Source organism: Ursus maritimus, unplaced genomic scaffold (genome assembly GCF_017311325.1).
Source record: "Ursus maritimus isolate PB19 unplaced genomic scaffold, ASM1731132v1 scaffold_28, whole genome shotgun sequence".
Classification (NCBI taxonomy): domain Eukaryota; kingdom Metazoa; phylum Chordata; class Mammalia; order Carnivora; family Ursidae; genus Ursus; species Ursus maritimus.
In genome coordinates this window covers 16,868,727-16,895,533 of record NW_024425341.1, presented here as the reverse complement: position 1 = coordinate 16,895,533, position 26,807 = coordinate 16,868,727, and the positions used below count along the sequence as shown (strand labels likewise).

The window sequence follows — 26,807 nt, the reverse complement described above, 5'->3', positions numbered from 1 at the left end:
AACAAACTCACAAACAAGAGGGAACTCTTCTTTTTAACAACTGGATATTTTATATTATCTTTTTACCCTCCTGAACTTGTATTTCCGTTATGCTGCCTCCAACGGATTTGAAAATTTTACTTTTTAAAAAATTATTCTTATTTTTTAACATTTTATTATTTTTTTTAAGTAACCTCTATACTCAACCTAGGTCTCGAACTCACAACTCTAAAATCAAGGGTCACACACTCTTCTGACTGAACCAGCTAGGTGTCCTAAAAATTACACTTTAAAAAAAAAACTGTTTATTAAACAGTAAGTTTTGTATTGAAATATAGCATATAAACATAAATCACAAAATTATGGCTCAATAAATTTGTACAAAGAATATATACTTACATAATAACCACCAATAAGAACAAGAAATGGATCGTAGACTGAAGAGGGAAACTGCCCAGAGCAGGCCCAGGCCAGGAGGCCCCAGAAGATGGAAAGGTACTAACAATAAGCTAGAAATAACCAGAAGCCCTACTGGGAGCAAGAGATAACCAGCCGTTTCTGCTTCCATAAATGGGCTTCCCGCCACAGGCTTCCTGCACTACTGTTCCCCCCTAAAGCAGCCCCCACTCCCCCAGTTTAAACTCACCTACCAGCAGTCAGCATAGCCCTTGAAGCCTGACTGCCTGCAGTCTCCTATGAAAGCCCTGTAACCCCATTGCCCAGGGCCCAGGAGTTGGAGCACGAGCTCATCTGGGTCCTCTGCATAAAATAAATCCGAGTTCTCCTACCTCTCCAAGTGTCACTTGGTCTCTCGCTGTTCTGGTTCTTATTTTTCAGCAACAGGACTATTTCTAGCACTCCTGAGCCCTCTTGGGCCCTCTTCCACTATCCTGACTTCTCACCTGAGATATTTAATACACCAACCAACTTAGTGGTCAGATCATATATAGAAACAGAACTCTGACCTATAACCTACAGCATGTCCAGGAAACCAACCACTTATTTGTAATAAACGCCCCAGGAAGCCAGCCTGAACTTGTAGGAGGTCAGACTGCTATCTCTAGTCAATCCAGGAGTCCAAACAGTAACTTCTTTAACAATTGGCCCCAAATGGCCAGGGCTTGATTAAAAACTGACATCTACCTAATTTTTGTCTCTGTTTCCAACTTAGGACCAATTACAGAAAGCCAAATACGCAGCCCACCTACAGCTTCCTCCAAGCCAATCACCTCCAATGGGGGGTAGGTATCTGAGGCCTTCACATTTCTCTACTTTTAAGCTTTCCTACTCCTCTGCCTGCCTTGAAGTCTGTCAAAACTCAAGTGGGGGTGGCTTACTCCCTTGCTATAGCAAGCTCTGAAAAAGTTGCCTCTGCCTGTTCTCATTTGGTCGGTCTTTGTTTATTTCCACAAACGCAAATACATTAGTTTTGTGTCTGGATCCTTACATTGTAAAATTCATTCATACTATGTATAGATGTCATTAGTTCATTTTTTATTGATATATAGTATGGCTGCATCACAAGTTAATTATCTGTTTCACTGTTGATAGATGTTTGGTCTCTTTCCAACTCTGGGCTTTTATGAATAAAGCTGCTACACACGTTTGTATATGTCATTTGGTGAACATATGTTTATTTGGAACTGCTGGGTCATAGGTAAGTGTATTTAGCTTTAGTAGTTATTGCCACTTTTATAAAATGGTTGAACCAATTTAACCTCCCACTGGCAGTGTAAGCAGATAGAATTTTATCCTAATACTTTTTTTATGCTTCAAAGTCTTTTCTGCAAAAAAGAGTTGTATGAAAGGAAATTTGATTTAACCAAATTTCTGACCATGAGACTATATTAAAACTTATCTTTTGCACTGAGTTACCATTAGTTATTCAGTGTACCCAACCGATCAAAATAACAACATATTATGAATTTGAGAAAACAGTAGTAAACATGAAAAAATGGAAAACAGAAGTGTATTGGGAAAATATTACTTACAGAAATAAGGTTTTGAAAAATTAATTTATGTGTCTGTGGATAAATATTAATTATTGTAAGAATAAGATAATATTCAGCATCATTTTCTTCTTATTTTAAATTTTTGTTTATAGTAAGTATTAAAGAACTATGATCACAATGAGACAGGAATAGGAGTCTGTGATCACAATATCACTCAACCGTTTGGACTCCTTTTGAGTAATGTGCCAAAAATTACATAGTGTTCTATTTCCAAAACAATTTTTAATGATCCATAGCTGACAACTAGAGGATGTCCTCTTTCAATACTGTTGAAAGCAAAAAATGGGGATGGAAGGAGAGATCTCTTTCTTTAGCTAAAATAAAAGGCAATTGTCCTAACAAAGCTGGGCAAGAAGTACTAGTTAGAGTTAGCCTACACCTCAGGTACTTCTTCCAAGTCCATCAGTTTTAGGGAAGAACATAGGATTGTTGAGATTTGGGAAATGAATTCTTTTAAAACCATTTGTCTATGTAGTCCTTGGTATAAACTCCAGTTTGAAGGCTGCTATGTTAAAACAAGGGTAAAGGGTTTAACTTGGCTCCAGGCCATTATCCAGAGTTTTGACCTCCTTTGGAACCTAGGGATGAGCTACTGAAAGTCTATGGACTAAAGACAGTGACATGTTTAGTGGTGTACTTTGGGGAATAAATAGAGAATGGCTGGATTCATTCATTCATTCATTCAACAAATGCATATTCTGTGTAGTGTGGACTCAAAACCAAGTATCTGCCTTCCTGGAGTTTACACTCCAATGGGGGGCAAGACAAATAAATACAAACGCATAATGTCAGTTAATGATGGATACTATAAAATATGTAAAACTGTCTCACTGAGTTTACATCCTAATCCTAAATAAGTGAATGAAAAGCATAATTTCAGGTAATGATGAGTACTATAAAAAAGTTAAGTGTGTGCGTGCACGCGTGTGTGCATATGTGCCTGAAGGGTAAGGAGTTTAGTTTTTAGAAAGGGTTGTCTGAGAGATGAGATTGATGCGGGCAGACTAGGGTCCTGAGGATGAAGAGGGGGTCCAGCTGGACCAGCTTAGAAGGTCCTTGCTAAGCACAGCAGGATAGAAATCCAATGTGAGCCAGTAGGAAGTGCAGCAGAGTTTATCGAAGTTACGTAGAGAGTGCAGAAACAGACAGAGTGTCCAGGAGACTTGGAAAGCAAAGGAGAGAGAGTCTCTCCTTTGTTTGGGGTCTAGGGTTTTTATTGACGATTGTGGTCTGGTGCATATGTCCTCTCAGGCATCTAGAAGTGGTCTGAACAAGGATAGGGTACAGATGTCCATTGTAAGTCACTGATTCCCTGAAGCCGGGAGGTCTTGGTGTTGAGATGTCTAGTGCCAGTGGTCTAGAATACACGCATGACAGCCTTGCCTGGTCATTCCTACACAGTCATTCCCGAGATGTTATCTATTGTGCTGGAAGACTTGAACGAAGAAAATATTTACTTCTATCCTTTACTAGGAGGATATATATACATTAAGATGTGTGTGTGTGGGAGGGGTGCAGATCCTAGCAAAGAATAGAAGGAGGAAAAGGAGCTAAAAAAACAGGTGTGTGGGTTTTTTAAAAAATTTTAAATTTTTTTATTTTTATTTTTATGGGTTCCCTTCAGTTCCCCATCTCAAGATGACATTTTAGGAGCTCTGAGCCTCGACCTGAATAAAGTGATAAGTTTGCCATGCGAATATCTATCTCTGTGAGAAGGATGAAGGAACAACAGCGTAAAGGACAGAGACAGAGCATGCTTGACGTATTTAAGGAAAACAAGAAAACAGCCTGGCTGGAGCAGAGCGAGAAAGCAGAAGTAGGGAATGAGGTTGGAAAGGTAGCCAGGCACAAAGTAAAGTAGGGTCCTGCAGGTGTGGAAAAGACTGCTTTTTATGCTGAGGACAGAGAAACTACTTTGCACTGGTTTATGTGTTAAAAGGATTACTCTGGCTACTTTACCAAGAATAGAATGCAAGAAGGCAGGATTAGAAAGTGTTGGATTAGGCTGGCAGAGGAGGATGGTAAGATTAGAAGCAAGGGGAGATTGGACTAATAATGCTGTCTGATGTCTTTCTAATGAATGCTTGAGTTACAAAATGAAAAGAAGAAAACAAATTCTTACGACACTGTGGAGGCAGAGTAAGTGGGAAACCAATAACAATGGCAGTACGGTTGGAGAAAATGGGCAGCTTGGAGGCTCTGAAAATTGGTAATTGGGAAGATGGTGGTGTCACCAACCAAATCCCAAGACCTGACCTTTACTGCTTGTACTCACCTCCCTCTGTCCTACGTTTTTTCTTAAGCTCTTCCTTCTGCCTTATCTCTTAACTCAGGCAAATGGAAAGCAAAACTACCCCTCAAGCAATAGCAACTGCCCTGCCAAGACCTCCAGCCAGCCCAGACTCCTCAGACCAGTTGGAACGTGACTCTCTGTCATGTACCTGTGCAGGTGGACCATGGAGTGACCTCTAGAATGACCGATAATTACCTTTGTCTCGTTATAATACTGAACCTCTGCCTGAGGAAGAGCATAAACCTCATTTACATAACATACGATGTATGCATAGGCATGTTTCCTTAAGGGGCATGTGTGACCTTATGCCCATCTCTGTAAGGATCCCCTTTTAAAATATTCCTCCTAAACCCAAATAAAAGGAACCTATTCACCCTTGCTTAAAGAGTCACAGCTTTGGAAGTTACTCCCTATGATCTCCTTATTTACCACAAATAAAGTTTCCTCTCTGTAACAACTCGACTGGTGTGGTTTCTATCTGTGACTCAGCAAGGAGTGAATTCACGTTGGTTTGGTTAAGTACCAGAAATTACAATAAAAGAAATTAAGATAAATTTGGGAAATGAAGGAGCAGATGGTAGATTCTGATTATGTTGAGTGTATCTCGATATTTTAGTTAACAGAGACCATGAATTTACAGAGAGTGACAGTGGTCTATCAGTGGAGGTCATTTTCACAAGCCTCAAGGAAAAAGCAAGGGGCTATTCATTTTTTTTTTATAATAATTTTTTATTATGCTATGTTAGTCACCATGATTCATTACTAATGGAACTTTACGTCAAAAACTAGTAATGAAGCAAGGGGCTATTCTTTCAGGAGTAATTACTATGGGCAAAAATGCTCACATAAGAGTGGGAAATCAAAAGCCTGGGAGATAGAGAAGAGAGATTTATTTGTAAATTCCTTTAAGAAAGGCAGCATAGCGTAGTATATAGCAGTGGCTATCGAGCTAGCCTGCCAAAGTTCAAATTCCTGGTACACCTTTTTCTAGTTGCATGACTTTGAGTCAGATCTCCTGGCCTTAGTTTCTTTATGTGAAAATGGTTACAATAGGACTTATCCGGTAAGGTTGTTGTGGAGCAGGAGTTCTTAATCTGGAGTCCATGAAATTTGGGGGCATCTGTGAAACTTGGATTGAAAAAAATTTAACTGTAATTCTATTAACCTCTCATGAAAATCTTGTTTTCTTCAATTATAAAGCAGAAAGCAAAGCATGGTAGTATTAGTACATATGGCTTAGTTTCCTGTAGAAATTACCAATAATTTCATATCACAGGACAGTATTTTGAAATATTGCTTATCATCACTATTTCAATAGTATCATATTTATTAGAATTGCTGTTAGACACAGTGCTAGGTTTCATATGATTGCAGGATTTATTTACAGCCCTCATGCTACTTCGTTGGCCAAGTATCCTACAATTCTGTGCCTCTTGATCAATCATAATCACACTGTGAAGTCTGAATGTTTATACATTGGTTCTAACATCTACCCTTGCTTTCCAGCTCTCCCCCAAAACAAATGTTTGTTGACCACCAGGTGAAAGGAGGTGAACTGTCTTAATTTTGATAATGGTATTTAATTATACCCGATTCCTTTGTAGTATTATGAATTTAATTTTTGCAGTTAGAAATACTGTTTTAAGACTGGACCAATAGATTTCATTAGACTATCAGAGGTGGTCATGACACAAGTAAGAAAAGGTATCTTGAGGTAGAACAAAAGCTACACTCACAGCAGTAACAGAGGAGAGCTGGAAGAAAGGCAGGCAGGGACAAGCCGCCCTCCTCCCCCTCCAAGAAGAAATCACCCTTAAAGGGATTTTACACCAGCCGGTAAGCAGCCCTCCACCCTTTTCCACGTGATAGATAGATGGCAAAAACCTGGTTGAATGAGGGAGGGTTAATCAGATTAAAACAGCCCTCCAACAAGCCCATAAAAACCCTTTGATCTAAACGCCAAATTGGCAACCCTCTCGGGTCCCTTCCCTCCTCCGGAGCTTTGTACTGTCACTCAAACTGCTTTGCTGCCCTCCACTCTTCCTCTGGTCTAGCTCTTCATTCTTCCAAGCGGCCTGACCAAGAACGTGGCACCGAAGGAAAAGAAGCCCTGTAACAGCAGTGCTTGACCTATATCATATATTCAGTAAGCAGCCTGCTATTCTTAAACTGTTCAGAGCTCAAGAATTGAAGTAAGTCCTTTTCATTTTTGAGTTTCCAAGTGTCTGGTCTGGTGCTCTGCGCTTTGGCACTCCAGGGATACTGAAGGAATGGGATGGAGTGGTGTTAAGGTTGGTTCCTCAGGCCCCTCAAACGGGACTGCAAGGAACAGCTGTGAAGTTGCAAGCTGCTAGTATGCATGCGCGGGATTATATTATGTGGATTATGTTGGAGGCTTGGGAGGGCTCAGTATGTGAGCCACAGATGTGTCTCTAAAAACGTCCCAATGGAAACGGAGATTGCCCCTTGGCCAGAGGGGCCAAGTGCTTATTGATTCCTTAAATCACTCCTCCATCATCCTAGAAGGCAAGTAGGTCTGTGTGTGGCTCCAGGTAAACAGGAGTTTACTTCTGCTGCACCGAAGAGGCCCCTCGCATATTCCTGGAAGCTCGCATTGGTTTCAGTAACAGGGCAGCGTTTGGCCAGCCAGCTAGAAAACCGTGGCCCTGCGCGGCGTGGGTCTCAGGGAGAACTCTGGCCGGGGGCGCAGCGCAGCGTGCACAAGGCCCCCGCTCCCTCGCCACGCCCACTTCCTGCCCCATCCCGGGCCTTTCCAGGTCCCCTCTCCCGGTGAACCGGATGCTCTGTCAGTTTCCTCCTCCGCTTCCTCAGCGGCCTCCGCTTCTCTGGCGAAGCCGCGGGCACCGACGAGGGCACAGGCAGGAGCTCCTGGCGGTTAGCCTGGCAGGAGTAGGAGGCCGGTAGGAGCTGGGCGCGCACGGTTACCGAGCGTGGAGGAGACACTGCCCTGCGGCGATGGGTGCCAGGGCCGCTCCTTCACGCCGGAGGGTGGCGGGGCGGCGGCTGCGGTACCTGCCCACCGGGAGCTTTCCCTTTCTCCTCCTCCTGCTACTTCTCTGCATCCAGCTCGGGGGAGGACAGAAGAAAAAAGAGGTAGAACGACTCCCTTGGCTTTCCGGGTGGGCCCAGGCTGGCTGGGGCTGGCTGGGGCGGGCCAGGGCGGCGGCGTTGCCAGGCAGCCTCGCCGCGTTGCTAGGCAGCCGGGCGGCGGGGCGTGGGCGTGGGCGGCCTCCGGGCGTGAGCCCAGGGGTTGGGAGGCCCGTGGGCCACGCACTTGCGGATGTGGGTTAGCCTGGTGTTTTCTCAAAAACCGTAAAGCATCCCTTTTCACTCTGCTCCTGAACACCGCACATCTTTCAGACTCACGGCGCTTTTGACCCTCGGAGGCCGAGCTTTGGGCCCTTGAGTTACTAAAAGGAGTGTGTTGGATGTGAAAATACCTTTTAGGAGTATTTGCAAACGTAAGAGAATTATTTGGTCTTTATGTTAAGTACCCAGCTCCCTTCGTTATTCGTTTCAAGAGGCAGCGGAGCCTATTGGACGTGTGTTTTAAGTTTGTATCCATAATTACACATTTTTTAAGCCGTAGGTTTATTTTTCTTTGTTGAATTCATATAATGGCGAGAATAAGTTCACATTTAAATTAGGTAAATTGGTGAAGTGAAGATCACCTGATTTCAGTCTTAGTTCTCTGATAACTGATAAGAGGGTTGAAGTCACTGTTTTTAAAATAGTAGAGTTATTTGCGAATTTCAGTTATCCATCTTTGTCTTGGATAGTCAGTCTAGCAGGATCAGAAAAAAATTATTTGGAAATGTGAGTAGTGTTTCTAAGCGTACATTATGTTAGTAAGAGTATTCGCTTATTCAAGATAGTTTTTCCTGGTGAAGTATTACACACACGTGACTCAAAATCTAATTCGGGTTTAAAATATTACCACAGATTTCTTGATAGTTGGGTAGAGAGTGAAAAAACAGCTTCATTCGTAAGATAACTGATTCTTTTTACTCTTTGCCTGAAACAACTGTGAACTCAGTAGTAACTTCTTGTTAGCTTTTTAATTTTAACATGAAAGTAGGCCATACAAAATTCTTGGTGGAGTTCTGGTAAGAGATTTAGAGAACTGTTAAAATTAAAACTGTACTTAAAAATATAATTTAAAGATTTATTTTCTAGCATTTGGTATTTATATACCACATTCCAAGAGTTTTAGATGTCATAGTTTTTCTTGGGGAAGGGAGATTAAAAAGTTTTTTTTTAAGGATTACCACAGCAGAGGGCAGTAGAAAACGATGAGGAGTTCCATGGAAATGTTGATGTTTTACTTCTTAGATCACTGTGGGGGCACCTGGGTGGCTCAGTCCTTTGGGCTGCCCCCTTTTGATTTAGGTTTAGGTCATGATCTCAGAGTCTTGAGATGAGCCCTGCCTGTGCAGCGCTCAGCAGGGAGTCCGCTTGAGATTCTCTCTAGCCCTCTCTCTACCCCTTCGCCCCACCTTCCATCTTGTTTTTGCAGTCTCTCCCTCTAAAAATAAATAAATCTTAGGAAAAAAAAAGGAGAAAAAAAGATCACTGTGATCACAGTAACTTTCAATTGGAAGAAAAGTCTGAAAAATCTCAAAAGTGTACATCTTCAAAGCATCTTGGTATCCAGTTGTACACTACTTTAACATGTGGGAAAACGCTTGTTAATTTAGTATAATTACAATAAATTAACATTTGTTCCATCAACATGTTTTTTATAAAAGAAGTTTTAAATGAAAAATTAGGGTGAAAATTTTTAAGGATTAGAAAAGGACGTCTTCCAGAACTGCTTTTATTTCTCTTAAACAGGAGAGTCTAATATTACTATGTGGTGGTGTTGCAGGATACACAGATTTAAGGAAAAGAAGAGCAAAATAACAAATAATTGAAGTTTTAATACTTCACTCAATGAGTACACATATCTGGGATGTAGTATGTGAGAATAAACTCACATTACCTAAGTTATACAAGTTTGTGAAGTTCACAGCACCTGATTTCAATCTTAGTCCTTAATAACTTGGAGGGCTGTGGCGTCTTTCAATGTTAGAAGAAACACATTCTTTATTAGAAATATTGGAAAGTGGTTGGTCACCATTGTACTTTTCTGGGGGTATTCCAGGGTTGTTTTGAACATGTCACTTCATTCTTTGCTGAATTTAGAACCTGATGCCTAGTACAAAATTCGACGCCATTGAACCAGCAAGTATAGCAATTGGAACTTAGTTTACTACAATGAATATTACTGACATAAGTGCTAGAGAAGTTGACTTGGCATGAGTAGTGTATCCCTTCAGTTGAACCTGGAACCAAGAATGGACATTAGTTGCTTTTAAGGAAGTAATAGTTATGATAGTAATAGCTACCACCATAGGTTTTCAAGTCAGACAGATGGTCCACTTACAACTTAGTCACTAATTGTATGACATCAGGCAAACCACTTAACTTCCCTAATTGTAACTTTTTTATTTTAAAACACAGATATAATGCCTACATCTCAGGGTTGTCGCTGGGGTTGAATAAGACTGTATATAAACTACTTAGTGCGATGCCTTGAACATAACAGATCAATACTGGTAGCTATTATTATGTGTTCTTCATTTAAATGAGCTCATTAGACATGATAAGATCCTAAAATATAAAATATTTTTCAAATTTTTTTTGCTAAAGAAACTGATTTTATCATTGTAAAATATATAGTTACTAGAATAAATTGCCTATTTTATTATGAAACACAGAGTTCCAAACTCTTACATTGTTTGAGAACTTCCCAGGAGATTTTGCATCATCGAAGAATTGGTGGTATTCATGAGTGTGTGTGTCCACATACATGTTTTTGTATCTGTTTCTTCATGAAGACAATTCATTAAAAAATAATTTTGTTATGTTTTCTAACAATATAATGAAGAGCAATAGATGAGTGAATAGGCAAAGAAAATTGGAGATTTTTATAGTCACTTTCCTTAATTACATTGACTATAGTCACTAAACTAATTTTTGAATCCTCACGTAAAGTGATATGAATTTGTGGGAGGCTATAGTTTCTTGGTACTATATTATTTGTGTACGTAGTGAATCATTTTCTTTTTATTTTAATGACTTCTCTATTTTTTACATTGTTAACACTTAACCAGTTAATCAGCTTCATTTAGAATTGTTTTAATCTCTATATAATAACACCCGATAATATAAAAGGAGCTCAAATTCTGTAATTAAGTGGATTTATTGACTTTGACATTATCAAAAGCAGCTTTTATAATTATCCTTTATGTTAGCTAATAGGCTATGACATGTAGGTAACAGTATGCATTATGAAAAATTGAGCAGCTCATAAATATTTTTGCGAAGTAATATGATTGCCTAAATGAAATATCTCAAATGCTTCAGACAGAGCTTCTGTATGTCATTGTTTTTAAGCACATTTTACACTGAGATGAATATATCCAGTTATTTTTTTAGTGGCATAGCCATTAAATAGAGACTTTACTATCTTAGCAAATGAAGAAAAGGGAGAGGATGGAGGTAGGCAATGGACTTTATCTTTAAGTGAAGAACTTAAGTTGAAAAAAAAAGTTTGTAAATATATGAGCACAACTTTAAGAAATGCATAGTAATTATGCCTTGCTATGTATACACAGAGACCACAGATTATTGCCGATGCAGGTAGTTTCATCTAGGCGAGATTTTGTGTATAGTAACTCCTTGCTGAGTAATTGGAAGTGACAGGTCTTACTCAGAATGGCCAAAATGACTTTTCAAGTACTGTGAATGCTTAGCCTGCTGGAGTTTCACAGATGATGGCAGAAGGCATGGAATTCCTGGGTCACAGGTGGACAGGTTATCACTCACAGCAGCAGATTTGCCAGAGTATCAGCATTTGTGCTGCTGAGACAGGCTAAATGACCCCTACAGCTGTAGGAAGTTTTGTGGCAGAAGAAGAACCTTGAGCTTAAGGAGCTCAAATCTTTCATAATGGGCAGGAAGCTTGTTTGACCTTTGACCCAGAGGATGACATTATCTTTATTAAACTGGAAAGTAAAAAAATTGCTCTTTGTTTTAAAAAGGGAAAGGGCGGAAATGTGTAACCCGAGCCACAGATTTATCAGTTAATCTTTTGCCACATTTACTTTTGCATTTTCTCCATATTCAGTGAATTTGGATGAGTGTGATCCCTATACCAGTGATGGACATTGGTTACTTTGGTGGTCTCCAGGGTTTATTTGGTGAGTCAGACTGTCTTATGATTGCTTCTTTCCGTAAGACTCCCTCCTGGAGCATCGCACTAATTCCACCAAGATAGAAAATTTACCTTTGGCTAAGTATAGGAGTGGCTGTGTTCCCCTGCTAGAGAATAGGTAGATCACAAACAAATGTATACATTACATAACGTCTACAGTGTGCGTGCTCTCGGCATGCAATGAGGGGACCAAATAGTATTTATGTAAGTCTCTATCTACTTTTTATTTTACCTATTGGGCAAGATTTCTGCGGCTTCTCAAATTAAGCATATCTAAAGGGGAACTCTTTTTTTTTTTGTTGTTGTTAAAGATTTTATTTATTTGACAGAGAGTACAAGCAGGGGGAGCGGCAGGCAGAGGGAGAGGGAGAAGCCAGAGAAGGGGGCTCCCAACTGAGCAGCCAGCCCAGGAGATGCAGTCTTGGTCGCTGGGGTCATGACCTGAGTCCAAGGCAGATGCTTAACCGACTGAGCCACCTAGGTGCCCCTAAGAGGTTCAACTCGTAATCCTTTTCTATGCCCATCTGTTTTCTCATTGCTGTTAACAGTGCTGTTTTATGAAGAACAAATTTTAACATCCTAGAATCCCATTTTTTAAGTAATCACTAGCCAGTATAATATGTCTTTCTTGCTCTTACTCTGTATTTTGCACATTGTATACAGAAAGGCTGGCTTTACATACTTTCTTGAGGAGTTGTATACAGATTTAAGGAGAATATCTTGCCAAAATAGGGTTTCTCCCTTAATAGCTATCAAAAACACATAAATATTTAGTTTGAATATTAAAATTTCAAAAAAGCTATTCGAAACAATAGGGAATATTTTTTTTTTCCGTAGTAATCGGTATCTATCTGCCTTCCCACCTCGTTGTCTGTGTTTCTTTTTAATGCAAGAAGAAAAAAAGATCAACAATGAGCTTATGGAGGCTTATGGAGTCCTTCAAAATCTATGATAAAAGTCTTAACATAGAAGAGTAGAACTCTGAAGCCATTTATGAACGGAAAAAAAGTTAATAAAAGGAAGTCTTTACTAATATGTTTATTGTTACTAAAGTTTTGGTTGATCATATAAAGATACCTAATTAGTTTGACATTTGGAGGTGAAAAAGAAATTTCTTTCCACTGCATGTTACCATGAGAATGTAACTATCTTTAATGAAAAGGAGCACTTGAGTATAGGTTGAATAAATTGTGATACTGATTTTATTAAATGGAACTCTTTCTATTTATTTCAGGAGCGTATTTTTAGAGATGGCTTAACATTGTCAATATGATTCGACTCAACTTTTGGAAATATTTTAATTCAGAGTCTAATGTGCTTGGAAAACAAAACCATTGGGAAATTTGTTTGAGTATTGTGGTAAAACGTGGAGTCCAGAATTCATTAGGAAATGAAGAAAACTAACAATAGAACAGACAGGAGATAGAATGCTAGGCATTTCACTTAGGGTAGATATGATCTTCGCAGTATTTTTGCTTGGTGGTTTGGCAGACGGCTTTGTCTGCCTTACCTTTAATTTGCCAACAGTACCGTGCTTTGATGTAGAGAAACTGGGACTGTCCCAAGCCTAAAACATTTAAGTGAAAGATTATCATTATCTAGTACCTTAAAAATTATTGGTTTAGGAGTGAGCACATACCCAATTATATGGGGACTTGTGACAAGTTTCCTCCTTTTTCATCAAGGACACAAGGAAGGGAAGTTCTCACTTCTTGTCTTTGTTATATGAATATGAGAATGTGATGCTTGAGTTACTGTACCCATCTTGTAAACATTAAAGTGCAAGCCTGAGGGCAAAACCAGTCCGTTCATGATGGCAGAGTGAAAAAATGGAAAGAACATGGGTGTCTGACATGACTTAACTAGATTTGTAATTGCTGTAACTCTGGACTCCCTGTTAGGTGCTAATCTTCGTATGGTTTAAGACATTTTGTATTGAATTTTCAGATTTTTTGTATTTGAAAGCATTCTGCTGAGGAAAGTTATCTTGAATTAAGAGTTTTACCCATGATTGTTATTTACCCAACTTGTAAATTTAGAATCTTTTTTTTTTTTTTACTGTGTTTAGTACCTTAACAATTAGTTAATTATATGACCTTCTTTGTGAATTAGGTATTACATATTAAAGGATTATTTACATACACACACACATATATATGTGTATTTACATATATATATCTCCTTTATCTTTGAATATTAACGATCATTATTAGAAGTCTGTGTATGTTTTGATGTTTTTGGAAATGAATTTTTCCGTGTGTTCCTTTTATTAATATAACTTTGTTTTTATTGTATGAAGTTCTCTAGAATATGTCCAAAAAATTGTAGGAAAGAAATTGAAAATAAATTTATTATATGCCTTAAAAGCTCTTAGCCCAAGAAAGGAAAGAAAGATTAAGTTATGCCTTAGATATATTTGCTGTATGCTGTTTTCTGTGTGAATGCTTTTAAAAATACTTACTTCTTTTGCTTTTGTGTGTGTAATAGAGTGGTACATAGTTTCATTTTAAAGATTATCAAATAAAATAGAGGAAGGCACTTTTATTTTGAAAATGATCATATTTTAATATTGTTCTTTGGTTTGCATTTGAGCTTAAGATTAGGCCAAAGAAAAGTTGGGACCCTCCCCCACCAAGGATGAGGGTATTGCGCAGTGTTGATTGTTCCATGTTTTTTTGTTTGTTTTTTTTACATTGGAGCTTTCAAAGTGAATAAAGGATTTTTCTCATACTCAAGAAAGTGAAGTGGTGTGCTGTGTCTTGCTATTGTTTCCTGTAGTTTGTCCTCTTGGAGACTTGATGGGGAGAAAGAGTGGCTGAGTCAAGGTGTAATACTATCATAATGGTACTCTAATTAAATTTAGCTTCCTGTTGACAGGTACATGAGTCACATGCCTTGATGGGTACAGTAACTCAAGCATCATGTTCTCATATTCATATAACAGACAAGAAGAGAGAACCAAGAGAGAGTCATAACCATAGATTTTTTTGTTGTTTTTTGAATGGAATGTTAGAGTGGGAGTGTCAGGTTTCAGGCTAAATAACAAAGTTGGGACTAGAAGTTAGGTTTCCTGACTCCAGAGTTTATATTTCCATATTCCCATGCTCAGTTATGCTGTCAGATTCTCCTCCTTGCCCCCAACCCCATCACTACTTTCATAATACTCTGTTTTCTTCTGTCTTTTCACAGCTGATGTTTTAACTTTGTAACTTCCTCTTCGTGGATATTCATTTTTTAAAACCTAAAATGATTAAAAATTTGGCAGATGTAAAACCTATTAATACGGCTTAGACTTGACTCCTTTGAGAACATAATTTATAAAATTAAGCCATCTGTTTCTTTATGAACCTGTTTAAATAAATGAAGTTAGGCTATGGTAAACCTTAGTCAGAAGAGTCAGAACTCTAAAAACAGCACAGAACCCCAACCAGTGCCTCCTGCAATCCCTAATACTAAGTAAAGCATGTTCACAAATCTATTTGCCAAATCCGGAAACCTGGGCACATTTCACTTGGTCTCAGACCTTTTCTTGTGACTTTTTTGACACTCCTTCCCCTACCCCAGCTAAAGATACTCTGCAACTTCTCTGACCAGTGCTGTTTTTGAGGAGTACTGTTTACTTATTGTTTAAATGCCACAGGGTGCAATCCAAGGTTCCTTGCGGGCTGTTATTGCTTTTCCTGAGTAAGCCTGCGTCTGACTTTCCTGTTTGCTCTCTCTCTGCTCTTACATGCTTCCCTTCAGTGGCAACTTCAGTCACCCCCTACCCCGTTTGGATGAGGAACTCCTCCTCTGTGCTCACACAAATGGATCTTTGTGCTTATTTATTTATAGCATTTATGTGAATTATTGTCTGTCAGCTGTCGTTCCTGTTATTCTACAAGCCCTCGGAAGAGAAGGGTTTTTTTCTTCATTTCTATACCCGCATATTCAAGCATAGTGCCTTGCGGTTGGTAAATGCTTAGTGAAGTTATTTTGGTCAAGTTACTTAATCTCTCTAAGCCTCTTTTCCCTATCTGTAAAACGGAGATAGTACGTTAGTCCCCACTGTAGAGCTGTGAGCCTTACGTGAGATAATCCTGTAAAGGACTTAGCAGCATAGTGCATGGAACATAGTAAATGCTTCATGTTAGATATGGTGCTCATATTGGTGAATGAATTTGTAAGGTGTATTGTTGGTTGTTCTACACGAATAGCACACATTTACTTGGCAGGAGACAAGTTAAAAGCTAATGCATTTGATATGCATAATTTTTTATAAATATTTTGTTTTCCTATTTGACAAGTTAGGAGTTTTGAGAATGTCATTGCTTTTTTCGTTGCCAGACATAATGGGTACTTTTACTACTTGACTTTTATATAGCATTTGACATTATTGGCTACTACTTCCTCACCTTCCGCATCCCCAGCTTTATTGACGTATAATTGACATCTAATAGTTTGAATATTTAAGGTGTACAACATGCTGACTTGATACACTTATATGTTGGAAAATGATCATCACCATAGCCTTAGCTAACACCTCCATCACACCACATAGTTACCATTCCCTTATTGTGGTGAGACATTTAAGATTTACTCTTGTAACCAACTTTCAAGTAAATACTACACTACTGTTAAGTATAATCACGATACTGAATTAGATTACCAGAACTTACCTTTTAATTGGAAGTTTGTTCCCTTTGATCAGTATTTTCCCATTTCCCCCACCCCCACCTCCTGTGACTACCACTCTACTCTGTATAAAAATTTTTTTCTTTGATTCCGCAGATAAGTGAAACCATACACTATTTGTCTCTGTCTGATTTATTTCACTTAGCATAATGCCCTCAGTGTCAATCCACACTGTTGCAAATGGCAGGATTTCTTAGTTTTACAATGACTGAATGGAAGATTTTCCCTTGTGTATATGTGTGTGTGTGTGTGTGTGTGTGTGTGTGTATGATATGGTATATATGCATTCCATAGCTTCTTCATATTTATCTGTCAGTGGACGCTTCCATTGTTTTCATGTCTTGGCCATTGTAAGTAATGGTGTTATGAACATGGGGATGTAGGTATCTTTTTGAGTTAGTGTTTTCATTTTGTTTGAATGTATTCCAAAAGTGGAATTGCTGGATCACATGGTAGTTCTATTTTTAATTTTTTGAGGATCCTCTATTTTGTATTCTCCCCCCCTTCTGTTTTCCATAGTAGCTATACCACTTTATAATCCCACCAGTAGTGCATGAGGGTTCCCTTTTTCCATATCCTCACCAGCATTTTTTTTTTTAAAGATTTTATTCATTTATTTGACAGACAGCCAGCGAGAGAGGGAACACAAGCAGGGGGAGTGGGAGAGGAAGAAGCAGGCTCATAGCAGAGGAGCCTGATGTGGGGCTTGATCCCACAACACCAGGATCACGCCCTGAGCCGAAGGCAGACGCCCCCTCACCAGCATTTGTTAATCACTTGTCTTCTTATTTTTTCTAGTTTCATGGAGAAATCATTGGCATAGATCATTATATAAGTTTAAGATGTATACCATTATTGTTTGATTTGCACATATTACTACAATAGTTTTAGCTAACATCCATCTCCTATAGATACATTAAAAAGAAAAGAAAAAAATCTCCTTTTGATGAGAATTCTTAGGACTTACTGTGTTAACAGTTTTCCTTTGCATCATACGGCACTGTTAGCTATAGTCATCATGTTGTATGTTACATTTCTAATACTTACATATGGGAATTTGTACCTTCTGACCATATTTTTCCAATTATCCCACCTCCACTCTGCTTCTGGTAATCACAGGTCACAAGTGTGATCTCTTTTTTCTATTATTTTTATTATGAAGTCATATAGTATTTCTCTTTCTATGACTTATTTCACTTAGCATAATGCTCCCATGTTGTTGAAAATGGTAGTATTTCCTCCTTTTTTTATGGCTGAGTAATATTTCATTGTATATATATGCCACAACTTCTTTTTCTAGTCATTTACTGATGGAAATTTAGGTTGTTTCCACGTCTTAGTATTGTAAATAATGCTGTTATGAACATGGGGTTGCTGTTATCTTTTTGAGTTAATGTTTTTGTTTCTTTCTGGATACATTCCCATAAATGGAATTGCTGGGTCATATGATAGTCCTATTTTTATGTTTTTAAGGATCCTCCATTCTGTTTTCCACAGTGGCTATGCCAGATTACAGTCCCCCACGCAGCATACTCACAGGTTCCTTTTTCTATATATACTCACCAGCATTTGTTGTCTCCTGTCTTTTTGATGGTAGGCTTTCTAACAGGCATGGCTTGTTTGTTTTGATGATGGCCATTCTAACAGGCATGAGGTGATATCTCATTATGGTTTAGATTTGCATTTCTCTAATGACTCATGATGTTGACCATCTTTTCATGTAGCTGTTGGCCTTTTGTATACCTTTTCAGGGAGAGAAATGTCTATTCAGGTTTTTTGCCCACTTTTTTAATTGCATTTTTTTGTTTGTTTTTTGTTGTTTTTGTTTTGGCTATTGAGTTGTAGGAGTTCTTTATGTAGAGATTAACGTCTTATCAGATATATGGCACAGATGTTTTTTCCCATTCTGGAGGTCATCTTTTTACTTTGTTGGTGGTTTCCTTTGCTGTAGAAGCTTTTTAGTTTGATGTAGGTCCACCAATTTTTTGTTTTGTTGCTTGCACTTTAGGTGTCCTAGCCAATCACTGCTAAGACCCATGTCAAGGACTTTTGTTTCTGTTTTCTTCTAGGGATTTCATGGTTTCAGGTCTTATGTTTAAGTGTTAATCCATTTCAATTTAATTTTCGTGTGGTATAAGCTGGGAGTCTACTTTCATTGTTTTATATACGAATATCCAATTTCCCCAGCACCATTTATTGAAGAGATTGTGTTTTCTACACTGAATATTCTTAGCTCTCTTGTCAAATATTAGTGGACTTCATATGCTTAGGTTTATTTCTGAGCTCTTGATTCTGTTACTTTGATCTATTTTTCTGTTTTTATGCCAGTACCGTACTATTTTGATATTTAGTATTATTATAGCACAGTTGGAAATTAGGAAATGTTATGTCTCCTGTTTTGTTTTTGCTCAGGGTTTCTTTGGCTATTTGGGGTCTTTTATGGTTTTGTACATATTTTAGGATAGTTTTGTCTCCTCCTATAAAAATGCCATCAGAATCTTGATAGGGATTGCATTGAATCTATACGTAGCTTTTGGTGGTATGAACATTTAACAATATTTTTCCAGTCCCTGAACATGGGATACCTTTCCATTTATTTGTGTCCTCTTCCATTTCTTTCAGTCTTGTAGTTTTCTTTCAGTCTTGTAGTTTTCAAAGGGGTGCCTGGCTGGCTCAGTTGGTAGAGCACATGACTCTTGAGCTTAAGGTCACAAGTTTGAGCCCCGTGCTGGGTGTAGAGATTACTTAAATAAAATCAGTCTTTTTAGGGTTTTTATTTATTTGAGAGAAAAGAGTGAGTGAGAGAGAGAGAGAGAGCACAAGTGAGGGGGAGGGGCAGAGGGAGAGGGAGAAGCAGAGTCCCTGCTGAGCAGGGAGCCTGATGTGGCACTCAATCCCAGGACTCCAGGATCATGATTTGAGCAGAAGGCAGATGCTTAATCAACTGAGCCAGGCACCCCAAATAAAATCAGTCTTATAGTTTTCAGAGTACAGATCTTTCAACTCCTTGGTTAAGTTTATTCCTAGTATTTTATTGAAGTTATTGTAAGTGGGATTGTTTTCTTTATTTTTTAGATAATTCATTGTTAATGTATAGAAATGCTTCTGATTTTTGCATGTTAATTTTGTATCCTGCAACTTTACTGAATTCATTGATTAGATCTAACAGTTTTTTGGTGGAGTCTTTAGAACTTTCTATGTATAAGATTATGTCACCTGCAAATGGAGACAATTTTACTTTTTCCTTTCAAATTTTGATGCCTTTTATTTCTTTTTCTTGCCTGATTGTTCTGGCAAGGACTTTCAAGACCATGTTGATTAAAAGTGATGAGAGTGGGCACTTTGTTTTGTTCCTGATCTTATAGGGAAAGCTTTTAACCTTTCACCCTTGAGTATGGTAATAGTTTTGGGCTTATTATCTAAGGACTTTATTATGTTTCGTCTATATCTAATTAGAGAGGTTTTTTTTTTTTTTTTTGAAGATTTTATTTATTTATTCGAAAGCGAGAGAGACAGCCAGCGAGAGAGGGAACACAAGCAGGGGAAGTGGGAGAGGAAGAAGCAGGCTTATAGCGGAGGAGCCTGATGTGGGGCTCAATCCCATAACGCTGGGATCACGCCGAGCCAAAGGCAGACGCTTAACCGCTGTGCCACCCAGGCGCCCCAGAGTTTTTGTTTTTTTTTAAATTCATGAATGGATGTTAAGTTTTGTCAAATGCCTTTTCTGTGTCTATTGAGGTAGTCATGGTATTTTTCTTTCATTCTATTAATGTGATGTATCACAGTGATTGATTTATGTATGTTAAACCATACTTGCATCCAAGATATAAATTTCTCTTGACCATGATGAATGATCCTTTGAATGTGCTGGTAAATTCCGTTTGCTAGTATTTTATTGAGACTTTTTTGCATGGGCATTTATCAGGGATATTGGTCTGTTATTTTTTGGTATTGTCCTTTTCTGGATTTGGTATCAGGGTACTGCTGGTCTTATAAAACGAACTTCAGAGCATTCTTTCTTTGATTTTTTGGGAAGACTTTGAGAAGCATGCGTTGTTTCTTCTTTAAATGTTTGGTAAAATTCATGAGTGAAGCCATCTGGTCCTGGGCTTTTCTTTGTTGGAAATTTTTGATTAAATCTCCTAGTAATTGGTTTATTGAGACTATTTTTTCCTGATCCAGTCTTGGCAGTTTGTGTGTTTCTAAGAATTTTTCCATTTCTTCTAAGGTTGTCCGGTTTGGTGGCATGTAGTTGTTCTTAATAGCCTCTTATGATTCTTTGTATTTCTGTGGTATATGTTGTAGTATTTCCTTTTTCATTTATAATTTTCTTGACTACGGTCCACTCTCTCTCTTTCATTGATTAATATGCCTGAAGTTTTGTCAATTTTACTCTTTCAAAGAATCAACTCTTAGTTTGGTTAATATTTTCTATTGTTTTCCTGTTCTTGATTTCATTTATTTCTGCTCTAATCTTTACTATTCATTCCTTTAGCTAACTTTGCACTGATTGTTCTTCTTTTTCTAGTTCTAAGGTATAGAATTACATTATTTGGTATCTTTCTTCTTAATATAGTGGTTATTGCTACGAATTTCCCTTTTAGAACTGCTTTTGTTGCGTCCCATAGGTTTTGGTAGGTTGTGTTTCATTTACATTTGTTCTTAGGTCCTTTTTTATTTTACCTTTGATTTCTTTTTTGATACATTGGTTCAACAGAATGTCATTTAATTTCCATATAATTGTGAATTTTTCAGTGTTTCTCTTGTTATTGATTTCCAGTTTCATACCATCATGGCCAGAGAAGATACTTGATATGATTTCAGTCTTCTTGAATTTGCTAAGACTTTTTTTTTTTTTTATGGCCTAATATATGATGTTTTCTAGTAAATGTTCCATGTGTGCTTGAGAAGAATGTGTAGCCTGCTGTTGTCAGATAGAATGTTCTGTATATGGTTTTTAGTTAGTGTCATTTGCTCTACAGTGTTTTTCAAATTCATTGTTTTCTTACTGACTCTCTGGATGGGTGATGTATCCATTGTTGACTATGGGATATTAAAGTCTCCAACTATTATTGTATTCGTGTTTATTTTTCCTTTTATCTCTGTTTTTTCTTTAATTAGGTACTCCCTTATTGGGCATATAAATATTTATAAGTATTATATATTTTTGATTTATTGAGCACTTTAGCATTATATAGTGACCTTTTTTATCATTGCAAACTAATTTTTAAAGTCCACTTTGTAATACAAGTATAGCTAACACTACTTTTTTTTATCCCATTTACTTATATATCTTTTTTCATCCCTTCATTCTTAGTCTATATGTGTCTTTCAATCTAAAATGAGTCTCTTGTAGGCAGCATGTTGTCGTATCTTGTTTTTTATCCATTAGCAATCCTGTCTTTTGATTGGAAAATTTAACCTGCTTGCATTTAAAGTAATTATTGATGAGTAAGGCTTTATTATTGCCATTTGTTAATAGTTTTCTGGTTTTGTAGATCCACTGCTCCTTGTTTCTTATCATGGTGTCTTTTTATGTGTTTTATTGTTTTGTAGTGTCGTTATGCTCTGAGTTATTTATCATGTTCTTTTGTGTAATTACTATAGATTTTTCCCTTGTGGTTACTTTGACACTTACATAGAATATCTTAAAATTTTGGCACTCCATTTTAAACTAGAAATAACCCAATTTCAATAAAATTCTTTTTTTTTTTTAAAGATTTTATTTATTTGACAGAGAGAGACACAGCCAGCGAGAGAGGGAACACAAGCAGGGGGAATGGGAGAGGAAGAAGCAGGCTCCCAGCATAGGAGCCTGATGCGGGGCTCGATCCCACAACGCCGGGATCACGCCCTGAGCCGAAGGCAGACGCTTAACGACTGAGCCACCCAGGCGCCCCCAATTTCAATAAAATTCTTAAGCTTTACACTTTTACTTCTCCTCCCTTTCACGTTTTAGGTTACTGATGTTACAGTTTACAGACTTTTTTATACTGTGTAACTGATAACAGATTATTGTAATTATAGTTGTTTTTACTCTTTTTTTTTTTTTTTTAAATTTTAAACTAGAGCTGTAAGTGAATTGTGTACCACCATTACCCTATTATAGAATACAACTTTGCCTATATGTTTACCATTACCGGTGAGTTTTATGCTACCTTCTCGTATTTTTATGATATTGATTAGCATCTTTTAATTTCTACTTAAAGAACTTCCTTTAACATTTCTTGTAAGGCACTTCTAGTGGTAATGAATTTCCTAAGCTTTTGTTTTTTTTGGGGGGGGGGAAGTCTTTATCCCTTCATTTTAGAAGGATAGCTTTGCAGTGTAATATGTTCTTGGATGAGTCTTTTTTTTTTTTCTTCTTCTTTTTTTCAATACTTCGAATTTGTCATCCCATTCTCTTCTGGTTTCAAAAGTTTTTGTTGAGAAATCCACCTGTAGTCTTATGGGGGTCCTCATGTACATAACCTCTCCTGCTGCTTTTGAAATTCTTTGTCTTTGATTTTGACCATTTGATTAAAATGTGTTTTGGTTTAGCTGTATTTTGGTCTAACCTCTTTGGGGTCCTTTGGGCCTCTTATGTCTAGATGTCTATTTCTCTCCCCAAGTTTGGGAAGTTTTCAGCCATTGTTGCTTTATTTTTTAAAAGATTTTATTTATTTATCTGAGAGACAGAGCGTGAGCTAGGGGAGAGGCAGAAGTAGAGAGAGAGGGACAAGCAGACTCCCCGTTGAGCACAGAGCCTGATGTGTGGCTTGGTCCCAGAACCCTGAGATCATGACTTGAGCTGAAGTCAGATGCTTAATTGATTGAGCCACTCAGGTGTTCCCCCTTGCCCCCCCCCTGCCATTGTTGCTTTAAATACACTTTCTGTCCCTTTCTCTTATCGTTATGGAATTTTCATAATACAGATTATTCTTTTCATTGTGTTTCATAATTCCTGCAGGCTTTCTTCAGTTTTAAAATTCTTTTTGCTCCTTTGAGAGGATAATTTCAATTGTCATATCTTCCTTCTTATTTGTTTTTCTGTATGGTCGAGTCTTCTTTTGAAGCCCTCTATTGGTCAGTTTTATGTTCTTAAGCTCTAGGATTTTTTTTTTTTTTCAGTTGGTCTGTTTGTCGAACTTCTTGTTTTGTTTGTGCTTTGTTTCCCTAATTTGTTTACTTATTGTTCTTGTAGCTTACTACACTTTATTTATTTATTTGAGAGAGAAAGGGAGAGAGAGAGAGAGAGAGAGAGAATGAACATGAGCAGGATTAGGGGCAGTGGGAGAAGTGGACTCCCCCACTGACCAGGGAGCCCGATGTGGAGCTTGATCCTGGGACTCTGGGATCATGACCTGAGCTAGTTCACTAAACTTTTTAAAGAGGTTTATTTTGAATTCTTTGACAGTTATGGACCTATTTCTTTGGGATCAGTTACTAGAGCTTTATTATTTCCTTTGGTAGTATCATATTTACTTGATTTTTCATGATCCTTATTTTCCTTATATTGGTATCTGCCTACGTGAATAAGTGATTTCCTTTTCCAGGCTTTGCAGGTTTGCTTTGACCAAGACAGTTCTTCGCCAGTCAGCTTAGTTTGAATTTTTGGACCTGGCTGCTGGTAATGGCCTTGGGCAGGTGGGGCCTCCTATTTGGACATATTTTTTGGGTCAAGCAGCTGTTGATTTCTGGGGTCAGGGGTGGATGGGTGTGCCACTGGCTGAGAATAAGTAGGTAGGACTACTGGCTTGGTTCCCTGCCCAAGTGAGGCTGTAGGATGGGCTTTGCGTTTTCCTGGATTCTCTGTTCAGGCTTATTAAGCGTCAGGCATGGGTACTATACTTAGCAGTAGGTGAGGCTATGGATTAGCTTCTCTGTCCTATTGGCGCAGCAGGACCAGACTCCAGGCCTGCATGGCTTGTTATTTTGAGTACCCAAATCAGGCAACAGTGTGCACTGAATATCCTGGTCAGGCGAGACCACCATTTTTGTTCTACAGACAGGGAAAGCCACAAGTTGTGCTGTCTGTACTAAAGTGCTACTGTAAACAGGGTTGTCGGATGGGCTGGCTACATAGCTTCCTGTGTGCTCTGGTAAGGTTCCTTGTTTGGCAGGCTGAAGGCTGTATTCAGCAATAAGTCGGGCTGTGAGTTTGATTGCTGGCTTGGGTGCAGCAGAAAAGCTCCAAGGCCACTAATGGTCTTATTTTTTGGTCTTGACTCGAGCCTACCTGTGCCCCACGTTCCCTGGCTGAACACAGCCATGGCTTTGCTCTGGCGATAGTGAGCTCTCCTCTGCCTCTCTACTCAAGAGTTTCTGGATTATGCTGCTTCCAGGTGTTCTTACCAGCCCTTCCTGTCAGATGGGTTTGGGGGTCCATGCTCTGCAGCAGGTGGGGCTATGTCTCTGACTCCTGCCTGAGCAGGAGTGGGAGGGCCCACTTCAGGCAACTCTCAGATTTTCTCAGACAAGCTTTCTGGTTGGGAAAGTCATGATTGACAGTGGTTGGGTATGACTAAACTCTTCTGCAAATGCCCAGGCTCTAGAGATGGCAGAATTCCTCATCTGGGGATTGAATTAGGCAGAAACTGTACCTTGCCAATTCCTCAGTCGAACTGTGCCATCAAACTTGGTTTGCAAATGAATAAAACTGTTGGTTGGGCTCCGTAGGTGGGAGCTAGGCCCACTAACACCCTGTTGCTAGTCATTGGAAGTCTGTATTCCCTTCACCATCTCAATCAGACTCCCAGTGGTTGAGTCCCGCAGATTGTCCTGTGATGCCTGTGGTGTAAAACCACAGTGGGGCCTCCCACAAATTGACCCACAATGCTCGGGGACTGGATGCCACCCTTGGGCTCTCTCTCTCCGTTGGAGGAAATGTAGGCTCAGGAAGAGACCTTTCAGCATGGTGTTTGCTGGCCTGGGGGAGGGGCAGTGTGGAAACGATGTAGACGTTTCTTTTACCCTTCAATGCAGTCTGTTTGGTCTTGTGGTACATGGAGGAACCTATCCTCACTCCTGAGCACTGGATTTCTCTCAGTGGGGTTCTGTCCATGAACAGTTGTGAGTTCTTGTGAGGGGAAATGAAGTTGTCTAGTTTGCTGTTAATGCTCCCTGTTACATCTTTCATTTCTTTCACTGAATTCCTTAACTCTAAAATTTCTGTTTGGTTCTTTTTTTATCATTTTTATCTTTTTGTTAAATTTCTCATTTTGTGTATTGTTTTCCTGTTTTTATTGAATTTTTGTTTTGTTTTGTTTTGGTAACTCATTGAGTTTCCTTAAAGTAGCTGTTTTGAATTCATTATTAGGTAAATCATAGATCTCCATGTCTTCAGATTTGGTTAGAGGATTATTTTGCTGCTTTGGTTATGTCACATTTCCTTAATTTTTCATGTTCTTTGGAGTTTTGTGTTACTGTTTTTGTATTTGAAGGAGTCACCTCCTCCAGTATTACAGATGCCTTCAGGGGAGAAATACATTTTTCACTTCTGCCAGGATTCTGAGAATTTCTCAGACCTTGTATGGATACACTTGCTCCGTGCTTCTTGTGCCACGTTGTTGTAGAATTCTTAAATTTGTATGGTTTTCGATTCTAAATATACCAGGCTGGCTGCTGACAGTCTGTTTAGTTTTCTTGAAGGTGTCCCTACCGCTTAAGTTTGTGGCTTCTTCCTAGTTCACAGTCCCTGGCCTGCTTTTTGCCCATGCTTCTAGCTGTCTGTCAAAGCTCACTCTTATGCCTGCTCTCAGGAATATGAACAGGGAGTTGGCTGCAGAGTGGGAGTACATGTAGATAAGGCATATGGGGCACTTGGGGTGCCTGTAGGCCAGTTGGGCAGAATCTGTGGGTGATGCTTTTCCCAGTGGCTTTGGGCAGGCTTCCTGATGGAATCTACAACATGGTCAGCAGGGATTGCTCCCTTGTATGCCTTACGATAATTTTATCTGCCGCACTCCTGATTTCCTCCCTTCTCCCAGGCATACAGCTGCTGCTGCTTTTTTTTTTTTTTTTTAATGTTCAGTTAGCCACTGTATAGTACATCATTAGCTTTTGATGTAGTGTTCAGTGATTCATATAGCTTCTGATTAATACTCTGGATGCTGTGAGAGAAAACTGGTAGTGGCTTGTACAACTTACCTGTTTTCTTTCTTTCAGAGAAATCATGGGCTGGCAGGTCCATAGGGTGCTGGAACTTCTATGGAAACTTGGACTTCCACAAAGGCTCTCTCATGTGTGGGTGACTGCCCAAGTCATTGCTCTCCAGGTGCTCCAGGACTATGGCTGAGAGGGGCTGTACTAGCTTGCAGGCTACTGCAGGTTTCACAGCCAGTACTGAGGTCTTTCTGGCTGTTACCTGATGCACAGGTGGATGAGACTTCTCCTGGGTTCCTTGGTATATGGTGCTGGATCCCATAACTCCCACAGGTGTTTTTTGGATGGATGCTGAATTTTTGTTGTCGAGAGGAGGGGAGGGATCAAAATATCTTAGGTCTCATGTCTTAATGCTGATGTCTCTACACTATTTCTTTCTTTTCAAAACCTCACCATCCTTGGCTTTTATGATGACCCTTACATGGCT

The 26,807-nt window shown here is 38.8% G+C and overlaps 1 protein-coding gene across 4 annotated transcripts in view; it reads left to right on the top strand.

The window, feature by feature from the left end:
* Positions 1 to 7,081: 7,081 nt before the first annotated feature.
* TUSC3 (tumor suppressor candidate 3) overlaps positions 7,082 to 26,807 on the top strand; it is a 221,527-nt gene continuing 201,801 nt past the window's right edge. Inside the window, exon 1 of one of the 4 annotated variants that reach the window (XM_040643325.1) lies at positions 7,082 to 7,205. Coding sequence is in view for 3 of the 4 variants with exons in the window: in XM_040643324.1 (XP_040499258.1) it covers positions 7,261 to 7,398 (138 nt within the window). In the remaining variant the exon portion in view is untranslated. Of the gene's footprint in view, positions 7,399 to 26,807 lie in introns of all 4 variants that reach the window. The other 3 variants (XM_040643324.1, XM_040643322.1, XM_040643323.1) reach the window with 3 other exon arrangements.